This window comes from Tachysurus vachellii, chromosome 10 (genome assembly GCF_030014155.1).
Source record: "Tachysurus vachellii isolate PV-2020 chromosome 10, HZAU_Pvac_v1, whole genome shotgun sequence".
NCBI lineage: Eukaryota > Metazoa > Chordata > Actinopteri > Siluriformes > Bagridae > Tachysurus > Tachysurus vachellii.
Window position 1 is genome coordinate 2,325,650 of NC_083469.1, and position 21,114 is coordinate 2,346,763.

General features: G+C 40.1%; 1 protein-coding gene across 2 annotated transcripts; it reads right to left on the minus strand.

Annotated features, from left to right (window-relative positions):
- Positions 1-673: 673 nt before the first annotated feature.
- On the minus strand, positions 674-11,439 carry tmem54a (transmembrane protein 54a). Of its 2 annotated transcripts, none has more exons than XM_060879727.1 (6): positions 11,277-11,439; positions 9,183-9,379; positions 8,474-8,533; positions 7,518-7,709; positions 7,236-7,373; positions 674-3,338 (listed from the first exon to the last, which is right to left on the minus strand). In XM_060879727.1, exons 1-6 carry the CDS (start codon positions 11,278-11,280, stop codon positions 3,210-3,212), a joined length of 720 nt encoding a protein of 239 aa, XP_060735710.1. In that variant the 5' UTR covers positions 11,281-11,439; the 3' UTR covers positions 674-3,209. The 2 variants fall into 2 exon arrangements, with proteins under 2 accessions (XP_060735710.1, XP_060735711.1); XM_060879728.1 differs by lacking the exon at positions 674-3,338 and adding an exon at positions 3,348-4,543.
- Between the last annotated feature and the right edge of the window lie 9,675 nt (positions 11,440-21,114).

The window sequence follows — 21,114 nt, forward strand, 5'->3', positions numbered from 1 at the left end:
TATATATATATATATATATATATATACACACACACACACACTGTATATATATACTAAATATAGCAATGCTCTCTCTCTCTCTCTCTCTCTCTCTCTCTCTCTCTATATATATATATATATATATATATATCGTCGCTGTCGGGCGGAAACCTCGTATGTCCAAATTTGGTCAATTTCATATTTTTTCACATATCGATGCTATTGGTCAGTCCCCACGTGGGTCTGTTATTTTTACAAGTTATTAACCAATCTAAAGTCTTGAAAATAGCTTGAGCGCAAATCTCATAACTCCATTGGACACTTCAACTGTCCACCTCTTCCTCACTCCGTGGGAGAGCTTCACGGCATATTTCTCCTCAAGAAGAGTCGCAACGAATCAACACGTCTTCTGAGGTAAATGTCTTCAAAACACTGGGCTCAAAGAAAAAAAAATCTTGACCCCCGCTAGTTCTGGTGCTCGTCTGAGGACAGGAATTTAGCGCAAGACAATCCACTGTAACGTGGACTAAACCCTGTGCACTGCAGATAAGGTACGGCGTTTTTTTTAATTTCCTGAAAAATAACGGTTTTGGAGATACGAGGATTCCGTCTGACAGCGACGAGATATATATATATAGAAATAAAGGTGCCTTTTTTGCTTTTGTACAACAGCGTAACACTTTTACTCCACATCACAGGTTTACATTATTTATTACAAAAAAAACATCAAGCAGTTATTTAACTTCCTCCCTGCAGTAACAGATCATAAAGAATCAAACAGGAACACCACATAAAAAAGGTTTAAGTAAATTGACTTTCTGTACAGTGCTTCTTTGGTTTTGGACCTAGTTTGTGTGTGTGTGTGTGTGTGTGTGTGTGTGTAAAATGATGGTGTATGACTTTTGGCAGTGTAATCAGTCTGAGAGAAAAAAAAAAAATGAGTGCAATGAAACAAGTTTTAAAAAAAAAAAGCTGTTTCCCTCCAGGATGATGAGGGTTTTAAAGAACCTGACTACTGGATAAAGTCATCTACATTTAAAGGGATTATGTGAGAAAATCTGAAAAGTCTGCAGTGTGTGTAACATTTACTTACACATCACACTTCACTAACATTTACTTACACTTCATTTTTTTTCCTTTTTGAATGCCATTAAAATACAAAGTCCAGGGAGCACCAGGAAATGCTCCATCATCACAATGATCGTTTAAAGAAACATATTTAAAGTTAAACTCAAAGCAGATGTGAAGTTCATAATGAGATTGAGAGGCGAGTGTGTGTGTGTATGTGCACACCAAGACAGGATCACGTAGATAATGTTTGGTGAATCAAGTTATCTCGCATAAGTTTTCCTGTGTGGGTTTTTTCTTTTGCAATTATCCAAATCAGCCAATCACGTTGCAGCAGCACGCATAAATCAGATCTCTCATCTGATGCCTGATGTAAAGGATCACGTGTACACTGCTGACCTCAAGCTGTGAAACAGAGTATCTGTAAAAATCTCACTATGGGTTTTTACTCCAGTTTTATAACATAGTAACATGAACTCTGCTCTACAGGTCATTTCATTCCCAAACATCAAGAGCAGTAATTTAATGTAAGAACGTTCACATCTCTGTGCTCACACGTACACTAAGCTGTGCAGCATGTAGTGTGTGTGTGTGTGTGTGTGTGTGTGTGTGTGTGCGCGATAGGACCAGACAAAGTGAAGTAGATATAAAAAGGTTGCAATTTAAAAAAATTGGATTAAAAATAATAATAAATAAGGAGCAGTGTGTTTATAAAGAGCTAAGAGTGTGAGAAAAAAATCCCTTAAATGAGAGATGTCTATAGATATATATATATATACATATACACACACACACACACACTCACCGGCCACTTTATTAGCTACACCTGTCCAACTGCTCGTTAACACAAATTTCTAATCAGCCAATCACATGGCAGCAACTCAATGCATTCAGGCATGTAGACATGGTCAAGACGATGCTGCAGTTCAAACCGAGCGTCAGAATGGGGAAGAAAGGTGATTTAAGTGACTTTGAACGTGACATGGTTGTTGGTGCCAGACGGGCTGGTCTGAGTATTTCAGAAACTGCTGATCTACTGGGATTTTCACGCACAACCATCTCTAGGGTTTACAGAGAATGGTCCGAAAAAGAGAAAATATCCAGTGAGGGCAGTTCTGTGGGCGCAAATGCCTTGTTGATGCCAGAGGTCAGAGGAGAATGGCCTTGAGAGACTGGTTCGAGCTGATAGAAAGGCAACAGTAACTCAAATAACCGCTCGTTACAACCGAGGTATGCAGAAGAGCATCTCTGAACACACAACACGTCGCACCTTGAGGCGGATGGGCTACAGCAGCAGAAGACCACACCGGTACTAATAAGGTGTATCTAATAAAGTGGCCGGTGAGTGTGTATGTGTATGTATATATATAAATAAAATAAAAAACAGACAAGCTCTTTCTGTTAAAGCAAGATAAATGGAATTATAAACCCTCATTTCTATTCAAAGTTCTATTTAACTCCTACATAAATCCCGACACAGAGCTGCGATTTATCTAAAACCAGGCTGTTTTTTTTACTCGACATACATAAGCATTGTAAATGTATTACATCAGAGACACCTTAGTGAAATATATGGCAACATAAACACAGTCAGCAGCATCGTAGTGCTAGAAAAGAGGAAAAGAAAGATACATGAGAAACGAAGGAGTTACTAAACCCTCAGACGAGAGCCCGGTGTAGCCCCGCCCACCTGAACCGGAGCATAAGAAAAGGAATAAAACTTAGAGAAAAAGTGAAACTCGGCGTGTACTCTAAAGGACGAGGGTTATGGAAATGGCAGAAGGTCTGAGGAGCAGCCGCTGATGTTCAGCAGTAAAAATAATGGAGATGTTTTGACCTTTTTAGAGACAGACAGCTGATCTCAGTACAGCTTTCTTTGTGGTTTCGATATTGGCAGCTGGAGCAGATTTCACATCAGTGCTGTACAGATAAGGCTCAGGTACAGACGTTTATTTACATAAAAAAAATAGAAAGAGCGTCATTTATACTTAAGTCTCAGTTTGAGTCGAGATCCAGCAAGTACTTTATTTGATGCTGTACTTCGTTTCTCATTTTTAGCAGGAGATTTGAACCCATTCCGTCTCTTTCTGCTGGATTTGTTCCGGGTTCTGACCAAAGACTGGGAGATGATCTGAACCCGTAGATGTGACTGGAGCTCGATCTCACATCCAACTGTTTACCTCAGTGGGTGAGGATGTACTGAGAAGATCATGACGCTCTGCAGGATCCTCCTCGTCGGGGAAGGGGACGGGAGACGACGGGACGGAGCTATTCGGCGTCCGTATACGCACCTGATGGAGAAACAGCACTGAGTCAGAGAACAATGTGATTTAGACACAAATAAATAAATAAATAAAGTAAATAACCCTAATGATGTACATCACACTGATGAAGACCGCGTTACACGTCCATGTTTATTCTTCTTTATACAATAACAGTTTACAGACAACTAAAAAGGTTTTATTTAGAAAGTGTACTGTTCTGTTTACGGTTATATTTATAATAAAACCCACAAAAACAGTTCTCGCGCTCTCTCGTTCTCTCTCTCGCTCTCTCTCTCGCTCTCTCTCTCGCTCTCTCTCGCTCTCTCGCGCTCTCTCTCTCGCTCTCTCTCTCGCGTTCTCTCTCTCTCTCTCTCGCGCTCTCTCGTTCTCGTTCTCTCTCTCTCTCGCGTTCTCTCTCTCTCTCTCTCGCGCTCTCTCGTTCTCGTTCTCTCTCTCTCTCTCGTTCTCTCTCTCTCTCTCGTTCTCTCTCTCGTTCTCGTTCTCTCTCTCTCGTTCTCTCTCTCTCGTTCTCTCTCTCTCTCTCTCGTTCTCGTTCTCTCTCTCTCGTTCTCGTTCTCTCTCTCTCGTTCTCTGTCTCGTTCTCGTTCTCTCTCTCTCTCGTTCTCGCACACTCTCTCTCTCTCGCACACTCTCTCTCTCTCTCGCACACTCTCTCTCTCTCGCACACTCTCTCTCTCTCGCACACTCTCTCTCTCTCGCACACTCTCTCTCTCTCGCACACTCTCTCTCTCTCGCACACTCTCTCTCTCTCTTGTTCGTTCTCTCGCACACTCTCTCTCTCTCTCTCTCTCTCTCTCTCCTGAAGATGTCTGCAAACACAAACTTAACTCTGTTACAAAGCGATGACACTGGAGACTCCTTCCATAAACAAACCCCTGGGGTTTTTAATCCGTCCCTGTTGAACATGCCGTTCCTGTCATCTTCTCCTTCCCTCCCTCAGATCTCAGCACGTCTGATGTCATCCATGATGAGAGGTCCATCAGCTAAAACTGAACTGTTGGTCATCCAGGTGACTCGTCCCCAGCTCAGAATCTGTCTGATCTCCCCTTCAGCCACAGCAACTGTCCTTTTCCTCACGTTACTCTGACGGTTTCTTCTCTACATCAGGATTTAGTGGATTTTTCTCCACACAGGCTGCTCAGCCTTGTTCTTGTTCATTCTGTCGCCGTTTGCAGACTGGACTACTGCAGCTCTCTCGGTCAGGTCTTCCTCTGAACACAAGAACGCTCTGCAGATGATCCAAAATGCAGACCCATGACTTGTTTTCAACCTGTCTAAGTCCTTATAAGTCCCACTGGCTCTGGTATCAGAACACATCACGTTTAAACACTGAAGCTTGCTTCAAAGCCAAAAGTGGACCAGCTCTTTAACCTCAAAGCCCTCATCACTCCTCACACTGCACCTCACTCCCTCAAGCGGCCTTCACACTGCACACGACAAACGACGGCCGATAAACAGGAAGCCATTCATTTCCTATGGAGAGTCACAAAGGCGCTGCGTGAGGTGATCCGTTAAAAAATTTCAACTTGTGCGACTACACCGCATCCGATATGCCGACCGGATGTGAGGTGTTCCAATGTTGTCCAATCAGGTTCGTGTGCATGAGGTGATAAAAATTACTGAAAAGTATTAATATTAACTTTAGTAATTTTTTAACTTTATCAAAAACAAATTTGTTTTAAATACATTGTTATTGATAAAAAAGTAATAAATTATTAATATTTATATTGTATTATTTTTAATGTTGTGTCCATGTTTCCTCAAAAAATTATTTTTCCTGGATTTATTGTTGTATTGTTTGTATTTACTCCTTCAATAATTAATTCCTTCATTCACCGTGATAAATGGACGGAGAACACAGGCTCTTGCTTTTGCTCTCCTTTACTGGAGACGCAAAAGAAAACATCGCAAATCAGTGTGAATAAAACACTACCTGACTCGGAGAAAAAGTCTCGGCGAGTATCCATGCTTCATTTTTTCTCTTAACATCTCTGTATGATTCTAGAGACGTATCGTACAGTATTGGGTTTTCCGAGACGGCGAGAATTAGCTTCTCTTCCATGTTGACGTCTACACGATCGTATTGCACATTCCGTGCGACTGTCACTAGGGGGCGAAATCCGACAGTCGTTTCCGTTTGTCGTGTGCAGTGTGAAGGCCGCATTAGTATTGTAGTGAAAAACAGAAATAGTGATGAAACTCTACAAATTCTGTAGTGTAGGCGCTGTGCAGTGTGAAGGCGGCTTCAGGTCACACCATCTCTCAGGGTAAGAGGGAGGTGTACAACAAGACTCTGGTCCTGAGCTGGTGGAATAAACTTCCAAACAGCTTTCGCTTAAACAGCAGGTAAAGACATTCATCTTCCTGAATCGAACACTTATATTTCCTTTTTTTTGGTATATAAAAAAAAAAGTGCTATAATTCGTCCCAACAGTTTTAAGATGATGGTATCCTGTGACCTAGTGAACCAGTGGTGATGTCTCATGGACACTTTTTGTCTGTCAGTCTGGATAAGAGTCTGGATAATGAACCGATGACGTATTAGACCCGAGCGTCAATCCTAACCATCAAAGCTGCTGCCAGAGACAATGAATCGATTCTGTGTGTGGCGTGAACAGAGCTCTCCACTGAACGTCGACGGATCCTCTGTAGAGCTCGTCAGGAGCACCAAATTTCTTGGTGTTCGTCTGTAACCTTGCTACGTTATTAAGGCCCACAAAAACTAAATATTATGCATATACTTTTGCTTTTTGGTTGTTAAAAAGAGGCACAGTTTTGTTAATGCGTATATATATGATTTTATTTGTGTTTCAGGCCTTAATTTAAGTTCATTGTTTGTTTTGAGCTGGTTTTGAGTTTGTGTGCCTTATATAAAACATTCTTTATTTATTTATGTTGTTAATTTTGGGGACTTTTAGGTTGAAACCCTAGTATTGGTAATTGAAGGGACTTTTATTTTGAAGGAGTACAAGTTAGAGGAAGGAAGGCCTAAAGAATAAAGTAGACAATGGTTGGAAGATGTGCATGCTGTTCTCCCCTACAAGTATTTTCCAGGAGGATGTCCTGAGGTTTTTGGAATCCCTTTTTCCAGGAAAAGGTCTCCAGTCTCTTCGTTGAAATAAGGGTGGATTTCATGGCTGCTAAGTTTCAAGAGACAATTGGATTATTTTTTTTATTTTTCCTTCAACCTTGGGATTTATCTATTTCATCCATTCATTCATTTTCTACTGCTTAACCGAACGCCAACCCATCACAGGGCACACACACACACACACTACGGACAATTTTCCAGAGATGCCAATCAACCTACCATGCATGTCTTTGGACCGGGGAGGAAACCGGAGTACCCGGAGGAAACCCCCGAGGCACGGGGAGAACAGGCAAACTCCACACACACAAGGTGGAGGCGGGAATCGAACCCCCAACCATGGAGGTGTGAGGCGAACATGTTAACCACTAAGCCACCGTGCCCCCAATTTGTCTATGTTTCATGGATTATTCATATTTCTACAAGGACTGACTGAGGCCCTGACTAAGGACTAACAAAAGACAGTCAGCTAAGTGGTGAACAGGTTGTGGTTGTATTTACTGTCCTAATATATCCATCTGTACTTAATCCAGTTGTGTGTAATTCAGTCGTGTCCTTTTCTGGCCTCCTAACCAAAGTTTTCTATTTAAAACACTATTTGAGGGCCTGAACTTTAGTGTAACTGAAGGTCTAAGGATTCATTGAGACAGACTTGTTACACGACTAGCTGAGAACTTCACCTGGTCACTCAACACCAGCTCCATCACCAAGAAAGTTCAGCAGCATCTCTACTTCTTACGAAGCCTGAGAAAAGCACATCCCCTTGAGACATCATTGACTTGAGTGTGTGGAGTGTGTGTTTTTTTTTTTTTTACCCTGCGTTTTTTCGGGGTCTTGCTCCAGGGGCAGGGGAGACGCAGGAAACTGGTGCAGGCAAGGAAGCAGCGCAGAGAAAACACCACCTCCATCAACGACATGACAATAATCAAACCCCAAAGGGTCAGTGTCGTCCCCTGGGGTCGAAAAACAAACGCTATTAATTAAACCTTTCAAAATGTGAAAAGTGTGTGTGTGTTTGTGTGTGTGTGGGTGTGTGTAGCATGCATGTGTGCAAGAAGCACCAGTTTGGGAAACAGAAGTTGAAGCTGATGACTCACGTAAACGCGCGTGGGGTCGAACGGACACTCGTAGGTGATGCTGTACGTGTTGAGCGTTCCGTTCAGGTTGCACTGCGTCAGCAGACTGAAGCCATCGTTGTCGATGGCCATAACAATGGAGACTAAGACGCTGACGGCGGCGGCTGTGCCAAGCATACAGATCACGATGCTGACCGCCAACAAGAGCCATTTCTACAGGGACGCAGTGAACAAATGTCAAATACATAAAGTCAAGGAAAAAAAAAACACCACCACCGTCATGTTGTCACTTTGGGCTCTTTCACACCGGTCGATTCTTTTGCTGAATCTAGTGATAGTTATATAAATGACAACTGGACACACACGGCGAGTTTCGTTCGTACGTTTCCTCCTACAGGTGAGTCGATTCAGAGTCGAGTCATTTACTCGCTACAATCGAGTGTGTGTCTCAATCCGTTTCCTAGATCACTACTCAGAATCTTTCCAGTGCATTGGTTTGTTTGATCCCGAAGATACGAATCTTAAAAATCCGTTAACGAACCTACGATCCTGCAGGATTTGATATGTTTGAGTTTGTACACTGACTGACTCACTGTACACTGGGACACTAATGACTCAGTATCCTCATCAGAGTCCTGTACACTACACACTGATTCACTCCCCAGGGAGCTAGAGACCTGATTAGGACACACCCCAGGGAACTACAGAGCCGATTGGGACACACCCCAGGGAACTACAGAGCCGATTGGGACACACCCCAGGGAACTACAGAGCCGATTGGGACACACCCCAGGGAACTACAGAGCCGATTGGGACACACCTAGGGAGCTAGAGAGCTGATTGGGACACAACCTAGGGCGCTAGAGAGCTGATTAGGACACACCCCAGGAGTAAACACTGCAGATATTTACCGGTCTTTCAGCAACATTGCGGCTCGGATCAGACACGCGTGTCGTGTAGATGTGTGTTTAACTTACCAGCGTCTGGTTCTGCATGTTCTTCGACAGTGCGATGGCTGATATCCCACCAGTAACTGCCTGCAGAGCAGAAAGAACATTATTGTTCATTATTAGTCTTGTTCAATACATAGATTTCAGGTCTAAAGTGCCAGATTTAGGCAAAGATTATTCAGTCCCTCCAATAGACAACTCTTTTTTTTTTTTTTAAGAATATTTATACTTCTGTTGAGCTGTTTTGAGAAATTTTAAATTCATATTAATCCCTAACGAGCGGGTCTGAGATGACGGTGGTGAGGAAAAACCCCAGAGATGATATGAGAAAGAAAACTGGAGAGGAACCAGACTGAAAAGAGAACCTCATCCTCATCTGGGTGACAGAGAGTGGGATTATCATTCATTCTAAACCCCAGATAGAGTGGGATTATTAATCGTTCTAAACCCCAGATAGAGTGGGATTATTAATCATTTATATCCCCAGATAGAGTGGAATTATCAATCAATCATTCTAAACCCCAGATAGAGTGGGATTATTAATCATACAAAACCCCAGATATTGGATTATTAAATCATCCAAACCCCAGATAGAGTGGGATTATTAATCATCCAAGTCTGCTTTATTTCCTTAAAATACATTAAATTTAATTAAAGTTTTGATTTCTGCTCACGATGTAAAGCTCTGACTCTGGGTTTGTTCCTCCGTTAAGATTTGAAATCGATCAAGACGTACCACGAGGCCAGCAACCATGGCGATGATGTTGGAGATGGCGTACTTGAGGGCGGAGGTCTGACTGTTCACTTTGACGTCACGCAGCACGGAGCCGTGCACCAGCGCCCCCAAAAGGAAGTTCAAGTGACCCACCAGCACCAGACCCAAGCCCATTTTCATCAGGACCTTGGTATCCTTCAGGCTACGACAGCACACACCTAACCAAAAAAAAAACAAAAAAACGGTTGAGTTTTTTGGGGGAAAATAATAAATAAAAATAGGCAACAGTTAGCGTCTCCATTTTATTTAGATTCATTTGCTATGGGGAAAAGTTCAGTATCAGAACCAGGCCAATAGCAGCAAAAATTGTGTGCTAACTTGTTTTGTGACATGAAACTACAAGCAAAGCACGATGTAATAATTCATCTTTATATAATCACGTGTAGAAGATTTCTGTGGTATTAGAGGGAGAAACCACCTCAGTTCACCACACCTTCAACTGATGAGGAGTTATTAAATTTTTTTAGCCACATGACAACTTTAGTTAAACGAGGCGACAGGCAGCAGCATGTACTTGGATCGTGTGTGTGTGCGTGTGTGTGTGTGTGTGTGTGTGTGTGTTTGTGTGTGTAAAAAGTTGCCGAGCAGGTTCTGTGCTCCAATATCAAACAGGAACTCTGGGACAAAGCAAAGTAAACTGAGGTAAATTGATGAAACAAAAGAGACCCAGAGATCATCATCATCATCATCATCATCATCAAACTCTACTAAAGGTTTAAAACAGGAAAATCCTGCATCCTTGTTTTTAGTTTTTTAATGAAAATTTGTTTAAGCCGTTTCGCTTCAGGGCTTTTGTTATACGACTGCGACATGAACAGGAGTGTTTGTCTTCCCTCAGGGTTTACAGCTTCGCATTCTGTGTCTCAGTTGCAATATAACCCACCAGGGAGAAGAGAAAGAGGGGAAAGAAGAAAAAAAAAAAACAGCCTGTTTCTCCAGTCACACTATGAATCACTGCTTCTTCACCAACATGCTTTTAGCACTTACAAACAATCCCCTCTGACTGAAAACTCACATATTCTTTAAACCATGGGGGGAAAAAATTCAGACACTTTTCTCAGTCATTTTATTTGACTCATTTCACCAATATGAAGAGAATCAATGACTCCTAAATGACTCCTTAGTATTTTTTTTTTTTACCCTAAACCAAAGAAAGTTTGATGTCCAGACCAACGACATGACCAGTTCCTGTACTTATTTGCCATCATTTTGTAAATTTCACCTAATAATGAACTACATTTTCTTTGCATTTTGCTCATTCAATGGTAAATAATCAGAAAACACACCACTAAGCATCCCTGCATTCATATTCTTCATTATGAAGACTTTCTGCATGTCTTTATAGCTTTAACACCGACTTAAAAACCTCTGACTAAAAATACCATCAGCAAATTAATCAATTGTCTTAAGAATAAAAAACTAAGCGTAACTACTTTTTGTTATACGACAAGTTATTGATTTCTCACTTGAAATGTTATTCTTTGAACACACACGGATTAGATTAAAAGATGTAGGGCTTTTATAAAAGAACCTGGTGAGTGTGGTGAACTAATTGTGTTATGTTTATAACCATGTTCAATAAAGAAATCATGTTTAATAGCATTGCAATCAATCACTTATAATAAAAAAAACCTGACCTGACCAAGACACATGCACGAGTCACTGATCTAATGTAAAAGTAATCTGACTATCAAACCAAAGCAATAATAAAAATGATAAAATATAAAATAATATAATATGGGATTATAATATAATCCCAGCACAGCTAAAATACCTGGGGAAAGCTACATTCAAGAGCTTTGTAACTAAAATAAACGATTTAGAATCGTAAAGTATATTTAAACCGATTCCAAAAAATTATCCAAATATATTTAATATGCGTGCGATGAATGTTTTCACCAGGTAAAAAAAAATCGAAATGAAACTCCCAAAATAACACGTACACTGTGCACAAGTCTACAAAGACTCGTGAACAATTGAGCGATAGGGACCTTGAATGCATCACAAGCGTTGAGTCCAGTTTAACGTTATTTAAAACAATTTAATAAAACTTACCCATATTGACGTTATAGCGACAGATTATTTTTTTTTTTTTTGCTTTAGGTCATCTTCAAGCCTCTAAAGAGCCCATGTTTTTCAGCTTACTCTAAAGAAAAGTGCCATGTTTTGTTGTTTTCCGCCTTATTGCTCCACGCCCTGTACCTGTAGGGCGGCTCTAACGAACCCACCGTATTACGTGTTACCAAAACGGGTGCGTTTGGAACAGACCATATTGAGGGGAAAGAACACGTCTGCTATAAAAATAAATACATAAATAAATAAAGATCACTCAAACATTCAGGTTGTTAATACAAATGTCTGTACTACAATAACCCAAAATATTACAAAGATAATACTCTTTACAAGAGTCAATAAGTTGTAAACGACGCTGATTTTTACATCTCCACCTCTTTGATATGTGGTGTTCCGTTCCACAGGTGTAGCGACCGTTTTGACATGATGGTCACGTCAATAGCGACGCCATTTTGGTTAGGGCAAGTTTCTAATTTAAACAGTTTTCTTTTTATTTACTATGAATGCAACAATAAAACTAAAATTGGAAACTATAAAACATCATGAAAAACACATCCAGACTATGTTATTTTATAAGTATTCTTTACTAGCGACCGTTTTGAAATGTTTACACTAAGGATCACGTCAATAGCGACGCCATTTTGGTTAGGGCAAGTTTTCAATTTAAACTTATATATATATATATATATATATATATATTTTTTTTAATTTACTATGAATACAACAATAAAACTAAAATTGAAAACTTTAAAACATCAGGAAAAACACGTCCAGACTGTGATATTATATAATTAATACTTTACCAGTCACTTCCTGTAAGCTCTTGAGGGCGTAAATTAAATATACACTTACATACTTCATTTGCAATAATGATCTATTTTAAAACAGCACAACATTATTTTACAACGTGTTATTTAAAAGGATCCAAAATTATAAAAGCATAACAAGGAAGAAATTATAAAGCATAATAAAAAAAAGTAACTACCACACTATAGAGTATCTCTATTAGTATATTGTTTGTTTACCAACAAAAGTTTTTAACTTTAATTTTACATTTACTATCAACTTTCAAAACCCAGTGCTGAAGGTCCACAGTACTCAGAGATTAGCAGTGTCCCATTAACACCACCAAGTTCATCACCAGCCAGTTGCCAAGTGCTTAATTTATATGTTAGAAGAGGAAATACAACCTTTACAGGGCTGTCAAGTGTCACGCATTGAGAGTGACAGTCACGCATTTGGGTCTTTTGTCACGCTCTCCCGCCAAACTTCATGCAGAAAAACTTACTATTTACCCAAAATGTATCTGTCCTCACCGCTGTCTCTATGGAACCGGGCAGGAATCAAGTGCGTCTCCCCTGGAGTTCTTAGTCGAGCCTGACACTTATCAGCCAATAAGAAAATAGCACTATTGTATATTGTAAGATTTAACGCAACAACCAATGAAAAAAAAAAAACATATTCATTAGAGAGGGTATTTTTGATGGTCGGTTTGAACAAAACCTCAACACGAAACAGTTTGTCTCTGGACGGGACATTGTCCTCAATCATGACCCTAAAAATGTCTGGGCTTGTGCTGAACTGTTTAAGCAACATTACAAATGATAAAGGAGTCCAAAAAGGCAACAAATACTTACAATAAACACCACCAGTCATAATCTCTCTCTCTCTCTCTCTCTCTCTCTCTCACACACACACACACACACACACACAAATAAATTAATAAAATGGAAATTAAACAAATACTTTGTATTTGGTTAAATTGCGGTCAGTGGTGGGGTGGTTGTGGGGGGGTTGGAGATGCCACGCTTGCCTGTCTTCAAAACTTGAGAGCCCTGCCTTTATTTGTTACTAGAATCATTTTAGTGACGTGTACCTGGCAGTTACTTTAACACTTTGTACTCCAGGTTGTAGATTACATCCTACAGGCACCATATTGAGAGTTGAATGGTCAAATGTTTACACTTTAAACCTCAGGTTCCTCCTCTAGTCCTGGAGAACCTACGTATATCCTGCACCTTATTTCCCTTCTCCAGCACACCAGATTCACCTGATTACTGGGCATTCCTGAGACGAAGTCTATGTGGGTGGTAGAACTGTTCTCCAGGTCTGAGAACCTGTGCTCTAAAAGTGCTCTTTATCCTAGTTTATTGAATACTCTAAATACATTAATAATTGGTACATGGTAGATTACCATGGTTTCCATGTCGTTGGATGAAGGAGGTGGGATTGAAAAATCAAGGAGACGTTAATTAGAGTTTTGAGACACACTCATTGGTTATTTTTCCAAAAAGAAAGCCACACCTACTCTAAATTAGACCCATCTGATTGCAATTTACTCAGGCTACATGTACCAAGTGTAACGTTTGGCTTGCCTGATTATTTAGCACACCACGAAATATTAGTGTTGGTTATATATTAACTATATTACATATTAATATTATAAATATTAACTGTGGGTTCCTTGTGTTGTTAGGTTTTCCTTACGTAATGGGGATGGTAGGGTTTTGTCTGCTTTAGTGCCATCTGTTGGCTCAGTGGCTGTTTGTGATGTCTGGCCCGACGTTGGTGGTGGAATTTTAGCCAAAACCCTTTTACAGACACACTGTTTAAGCAAATTTGTATCTAGCTTACCAGTTGCTTTTCATATGTGAAATATTATTGATATAAGAAGCGGTTTTGATATAAGACTGATGAATTGTGAGTAACTTATGGATGTGAATTGTGAGTAACTTCCCAATGGATAAATCCATACTGTATCTGCTATCATTCTCAACAAAGGGGTGGATACAGCACTCAGTTTTCACTTCTAATCTACTCCCCAGATATCATGATTCCATTAACTTGCTCTTGGACACCTCCAGTTTGAAGTTCTCACAGGTGGGTTGTAACAAAAAGTAGTAGGACTTTTGTTTAGTGTCCTTGTTCCTTCGAGGACCTTGATAATAGCAATGGGACGTTCATACTGAGATTTGACCATTTCTGTATAACCTATTTCTAGATGAACTTACAAATTTCAAAGCTGAAAATTATTCTGTTGGTAGATCTTCATGTCTACTTCAGTTCCACTAAAATGCAGAATGACACGTATTTAATTAAACGTCCCAAACATACAGAAATGTATTCTGGGGAAAAATCTTTCCTATCTTCAATGCAAAAAGGCAGTATTACACAGAATTTTAAGAAGAAACTTCCTTACAGCTCCACCTGGCTGTCACAGTCTGTACCTTCAGATAGTGTCACGGTCATAAGCCTAGACAGAGGAAGTCCTTTGTCACTGTTAGGACTTTTGGTCGATGTTGCACCTAATCCAGTTCTGGAAATGGTAATTTATCTCCCACAGAAGAGTGCAGCCAGGTTTGTTGGTGTGTCCAGTCAGGATGGTGCTCAAAGTGAAAAATCATGCTCCAAGACCACCTCTGAAGAAAAGCATCAGGAAACTCGTGCTTGGAAAGCTCTAATTCCAGAGCGTAAGTGAAGTTTACATGGCCGAAGTTTACATGGCCGACCTGGTTTGAGGAACGACCTTGATTTGGGAGATGATTCTGCTTTGAGGATTTCACTCACCAGAGGAGGAGCTAAGAGGTGATGTGTTTATGAACTACAAATGGCTGCAGCACAATGTTCTCCCTGATGATAAGGTGCAAGTGGATGCTTTTGTGTCAGCTAGAAAAGGTTCCTGAGAAGCCTCAGGAAAAGCAGGATGAAATGACTGTTCTCAAGCCGAATGGGGGAAAAAAGGTTAAGAGATTTTACAATGCTGGAGTATGTAAAGAAAACATTAATTTTCCAACAGGCTTTACATTTCTGGCTAATAAATAATAAATTATTTAAATTTATTCAACTGAGCAATTGAGGGTTAAAGGCCTTGCTCAGAGGCCCAGCAGTGGCAGCTTGATGGACAGCTCAGGCAGATCAAGGTCTTTAAGCTATGAGGAACAAGGAGTCCAAGCATGGGTAAGTAGGAGGTCAGGAAAAGTAAGCTGGAGATGTACTGGAGAAAGATGAAGGAAGAGAGAAGTTCAAAAGAAGTGGGAAAATGTCTGATGCAGTCATTGTTGTATTTGCTGAGGTGAGAGTAACTATATACTACAAAAAAAGATTATTTCAGTCATGTTTTTAAAACCTCAATTGCATTGCATGAACAGAGTTTCCTCCATGTAATACGAAAGGATCAGAACAGGAACAGGATTGTGTTCCTATGACCGCACATCTTTGCTTGGCTGAACTTCTGATCCACAACAAACTGACATTGATTAGTTTTATATACCTGTTGAACATCAGGAGCTCTTCTCTTAATCATCTTCTTCTACCTCTGGCTTTTCCCGTCAGGGGTAGGGACAGCAAATCATCTGTTTCCACCTAACGCTATCTTTGGCATCCTCTACTCTCGCACCAATTACCCTCATGTCCTCTTTCAACACATCTCCTCTTTGTCCTTCCTCTTGATCTCATACCTGGCAGCTCCATCTCCAACATCCTTCTACCAACATAACCATCTCCCTCCTCTGTACATGTAATAATAATAATAATAATTTTTATATAGCGCCTTTAAAGTAGCTTCTCAAGGCGCTTTACAGCAAGTAGTTATACATACATATAAGTACCCACACACACACACACACACACACAAAATAAAGTAGTCAAGAAAAGGCTACCCTAAAAAAATGAGTTTTTAAGAGATTTAAAAGTACTAAAGTTCTGTGAGTCTCTGATGTGAGGAGGGAGTGCGTTCCAAAGTCTAGGCTCGTACGACGAAAAAGCTCTATCCCTACAGAACGCAGCCGTGTCTATGGGAATACCAATAGTCCTGCTTGTGAGGAGCGTAAGTAGCGCTTGGGTGTAGATAAAGTTAAAAGTGAACACAGATACTGGGGGCAAGACCATGCAGTGCCTTTTATGTAAGCATGAGGACTTTAAAATCTACTCATTTTGCCTGACTCCACTCAGGACCCTAGCAGCTGAAACATGTCCTAACAATCTCAATCTAGCCTCTCTGACCTTGTCCCCAAAACAGCCAACCTGAGCTGTCCCTCTGATATGCTCGTTCCTAATCTTGTCCATCCTAGTCTCTCTTTAGGAGTGACTGATCTCATACATATCCCGAACTACTCTGATGTACTTCTCTGCCACTCCTGACATACTCATACAGTACCATAGCTCCTCTCTCTTCATCCTGTCATACTCTTTCTCTAAATCCACAAAGATGCCGTGCAGCTCCTTCTGACCATCTCTGTACTTCTGTAACATTCTCAGAGCAAAAATTGCATCAGTCGTGCTCTTTCAGTGCAAGAAGCCATACACTTCCGGTCTTATCCTAGCTTCCACTACACTTTCCCATAGCTTCATTGTGTGGCTCAGCAACATTATACCTCTGTAGTTGCTACAACTCTGCACATCACCCTTGTTAAAGATCAGCACTAGAACACTTCTCCTCTATTCCTTAGGTATCTTCTCACTCTCTAAAATCCTATAGAACAATCTAAGTCCACTGCTGTCTCTCCTAGACACTTCCACACCTCCACAGGTACGTCATCGGGACCAACAACCTTTCCTCTCTTGATTCTCCTCAGATCATTCCTCATGTTATCCTTTCCTCTTTCCTACTCTAAAATATTCACCTCTTCCTCCCATCTTTCCCGTTCATTTTCCTCATTCATCAGCTCCTCAAAATATTCCTTTCACCTTCTCTACACACTCTCCTCACCTGTTAGTGCCGTCCCATCTCCATCTCTGTCTCACCAATCTGTACAAGTCCTTCTCGCCTTCCCTTGTGTCTAACCTGGCATTCCACTCATCGTATGCTTCCTGTTTGGCCTTTGACACGTCCCTCTACACTCTGTGCTGTGATTCCTTGTAATCCTGTCTACTTTCTTCAGTCCTTTCTACGTTCCACTTCTTTTTAGCTAGCCTCTTCTTCTCTATGCTGTCCTATACTTCCTCGTTCCACCCCCATGTTTACATCTTCTTTCCTCCTTCCAGATGACACACCTAGCTCCTCGTACCTGTCTCCCTGATCACTTCTGCTGTAGTTTCCCAGTCATCTGGAAGCTCTTCCTGACAACCCAAAGCCTGAATCAGCTTCTGTCTGAATTCCTTTTTCAACTTTCACCACTTGGTCGTCTTTTCAATCTTTGCTCTTGTGAATAGAAATTTTAGGAGTGGAGTAACTGCCATATCACATGTAACTGCCATACAATGTGCACCTGGTTATCCTTATGTGACAATCTCATCCAATACTATAAAGAAAGAGAGTAAAATTAATGCAGCAAAAAGAGAGAAACGGAACAAAATACAACAAAGACAGAGAGCAAGGAAAAAGGAAGCTGTGGAAAATAAACTAAATGAAATGGGGAAATTGTTATATGTCATAAAGAAATTGAATATATCTGATTAAAACTGTGAAGAAAAAGACCTAGAAGGAACCTGAGTCAACCCAAAGAGGAACAGACACTGTACCTAGACAGTTGGATCAAGACCCATCATCTTGCTGAAAGAAGATTATAGAATTGTTATAAGTTTCATTTACCTTTATATGAATTTATGTAACCATTGTGTGATTTAGAAATGATATCATGTTCGATAGTATTTTTAGATATTAAGACAGAAAGTAACAGTGAAAGCTTACAAAGAAATCACAAGTTTTGTGTCAGCAGCTTTGTGTCAGCCAAATAAGAACACACAGTCAGCCGTGCAGCTTAGGAGACTTCTCAGGATGTTTTGTAGAAGCATGAGATCATGAGAGACCTGACAGGATGCTGACAGAAGCAGAATGACCGTTATGAGATCATCAGAGGTGGGAGTAAGTCACACATGTGCAAGTCACAAGTAAGTCTCAAGTCTTAACCTTCAAGTCTCAAGCAAGTCCGAGTCATTTTTTGTGAGAGTCAAGTCAAGTCAAGTCAAGTCAAGTCACTGTTTTACAGTATGTCAAGCAAGTCAAGTCAAGTCGTAGCTTGAGTCAAGCAAGTCACTGGCAAGTCATACATATGTTTGAAGATTTAACTAAATGTATATATTAAAGTTAAATCTACAGTATTTATGGACTATGAGAGTTTTATTTGATTTAAATGATTATATGCATTTATTTTTAAAAGGTGTCCACATACAGGTGAGTTGTAAATACAATAAAAATCTAAAAATGAATAAAAATCAAAACTACAAAGAATAAGATGTAAATGTAACTGAAATAAGGCCAAAATAAAAGCATGAAAAGTTTCAATATGCCTCAAACATGGCAGAAGACCATGGAAAAGTATATATAAAAAAGTACAATGGTTTCTATGCAACCAAATGGCATTTTTTGAACAGACATTCCCTTTTAATGGGACATGAACACATCCTTACATTAGATCCTTCCTTTTTAACAACAGAATAACAACAACAATCAATCACGTCAACCAAAAAACGTAAATTATTGAATCCCACAAACCTTGAAGTGAATTAACTATTGGGGAGAGAGAGAGAGAGAGAGAGAGAGAGAGAGAGAGAGAGAGAGAGAGAGAGAGAGAGATGATTGGAGTGAGTGTGATTTATTAATTAATGGGATAGTTCACCTAAAAATAAAAATACTGTTATCTTTTTCTCGCCCTCATGATGTTACAAACCTGTATAAATTTCTTTGTTTTGATGAACACACAGGGGGCACGGAGGCTTAGTGGCTTAGTGGTTAGCACGTTCGCCTCACACCTCCAGGGTCGGAGTTCGATTCCCGCCTCCACCTTGTGTGTGGAGTTTGCATGTTCTCCCCGTGCCTCGGGGGTTTCCTCCGGGTACTCTGGTTTCCTCCCCCGGTCCAAAGACATGCATGGTAGGTTGATTGGCATCTCTGGAAAATTGTCCGTAGTGTGTGATTGTGTGAGTGAATGAGAGTGTGTGTGTGCGCCCTGTGATGGGTTGGCACTCCGTCCAGGGTGTATCCTGCCTTGATGCCCGATGACACCTGAGATAGGCACAGGCTCCCCGTGACCCGAGGTAGTTCAGATAAGCGGTAGAAAATGAGTGAGTGAGCGATGAACACACATGTAGATATTTTGAGGACTGTTTATAACCAAACCGTTCACGAGCCCCATTCACTTCCATAGTGAAAAAAAAGGATACTATGGAAGTGAATGGGGCTCATGAATGGTTTAGTTATAAACATTCCTTAAAATATCTTCCTCCGTGTTCATAATAACAAAGAAATTTATACAGATTTGTAACATCATGAGGGTGAGAAAATTATAACAGAATTTTTTTATTTTTGGGTGAACTATCCCTTTAAATTGAATGTGTGCGTGTGCGTGTGCGCGTGTGCATGCTAGACAAGAATATGGCTCTGCTTGAACTCTGAAGTTTTTTAGATTTATATTTATGTTTTTTTGATTATATATATATATATATATATATATATATATATATATATATATATATATATATATATATATATATATATTCGCATCCCCATAAACGATCCATACGCTTTTCACTCAAAGCCTAACACTGAAGACCAATTATAAGACCTATTGCAAAAAAGCTGACATTTCCACATAAACAGTGACCAACCATTTACACTACATTGCACTTGCAAAAAATGTATTTGATAGAACTTTGTCATTCAGTTGTGAGCGATGTGGTCGCATACTGCTGTTCTTCTCTTCTCATCTTGCACAAACTCCCGGTATTATAATAGCTTAATTATTTTTGGTGTAGCGCCTTCCATGTTTCGTCACGACTGTTAAGGTTTATTAGTTAGTGCGCGCGCTCCCTCTGCTTGCCTGCTGCGTCACGTGGTTAGATTACGCTCTTGCGTGCGTTTAAAAACAGATTTAAAAACAAAATAGACAAAAAAGATCAAACAAAAACAAAAAACAAGTTATTTCGAGTCATTTAACTCAAGTCCGAGTCAAGTCTCAAGTCATGAATGTCAAGTCAAAGTCAAGTCGAGTCTTTTTTTAATATTTGTCAAGCAAGTCTCAAGTCTCAAATTTGCGACTTAAGTCTGACTCGAGTCAAGTCATATGACTCAAGTCCCCCATCTCTGGAGATCATAGTAATAAAATGTTATAAATAGGGTTTTGGAACCAGTTATCAGTGTGCATTCACCTTGAGGAAAGCTCAGTGTACTATACTCTTATTGCTTATAGAGGGTGCATCAGGAGAACAAACGCAGGCTTACACTTGGAGAGTGTTTCTTGGTTTGTTTTGTCTTTGCATTTTACTTATTTCTACTTACGCTAGAATTGTTTGACTATTTGAAGGAGATTTTGTTTGTAATTTTCTTTTCTTTTACATTACATATATTACACACATCTATTTGTTTTACACTACTTTTAATAAAAAACAAGGCCTCCCATTGTGAGGATCCTGAAAAGACAAAAAGGTCTAAGTCTGACTCCTTCATCTAAAGATTCAATCAATAGAATAGGTAGAAGAACTTGGAGCAGAACCTTTGTTAGAAGACCGAGGGACTTCGAAGGATACCTGCGTTCAAGGTAAGAGCAACTCTAATTGTTGATCTTGTGTTTTCAATACTAACCCGTGCAAACTAGGACACATCCTTTAGTGGGATTGTGGAAGGGTTTCCTACGCAATCCGAAAACATGTGTCACTAAAGGACACGTATGTCAGTATAATTACTTCACTCTCGTCTTCTTCCTGACCACCAGAGACATCTTACATGTCACATCATCTTACACATGGATCCTAATCAGCAGATTCTCAGATAATGTTGAGGAATCAGTCACAAAGTTGAAGTTACGCCGGGGCTGGATATCTCAACAAGATAACGACTCAAAACACTGCTCAAAATCTACTCAGGCATTTATGCAGAAGAACAAGT

Excerpts from the sequence above, each read along its gene's own strand:
- tmem54a (XM_060879727.1), bottom strand. Across the intron at positions 8,534-9,182 it reads CCATGGTTGCTGGCCTCGTG|GCAGTTACTGGTGGGATATC; the intron begins GTACGTCTTGAT and ends TCTGCTCTGCAG. Across the intron at positions 7,710-8,473 it reads ACATGCAGAACCAGACGCTG|AAATGGCTCTTGTTGGCGGT; the intron begins GTAAGTTAAACA and ends GCGTCCCTGTAG.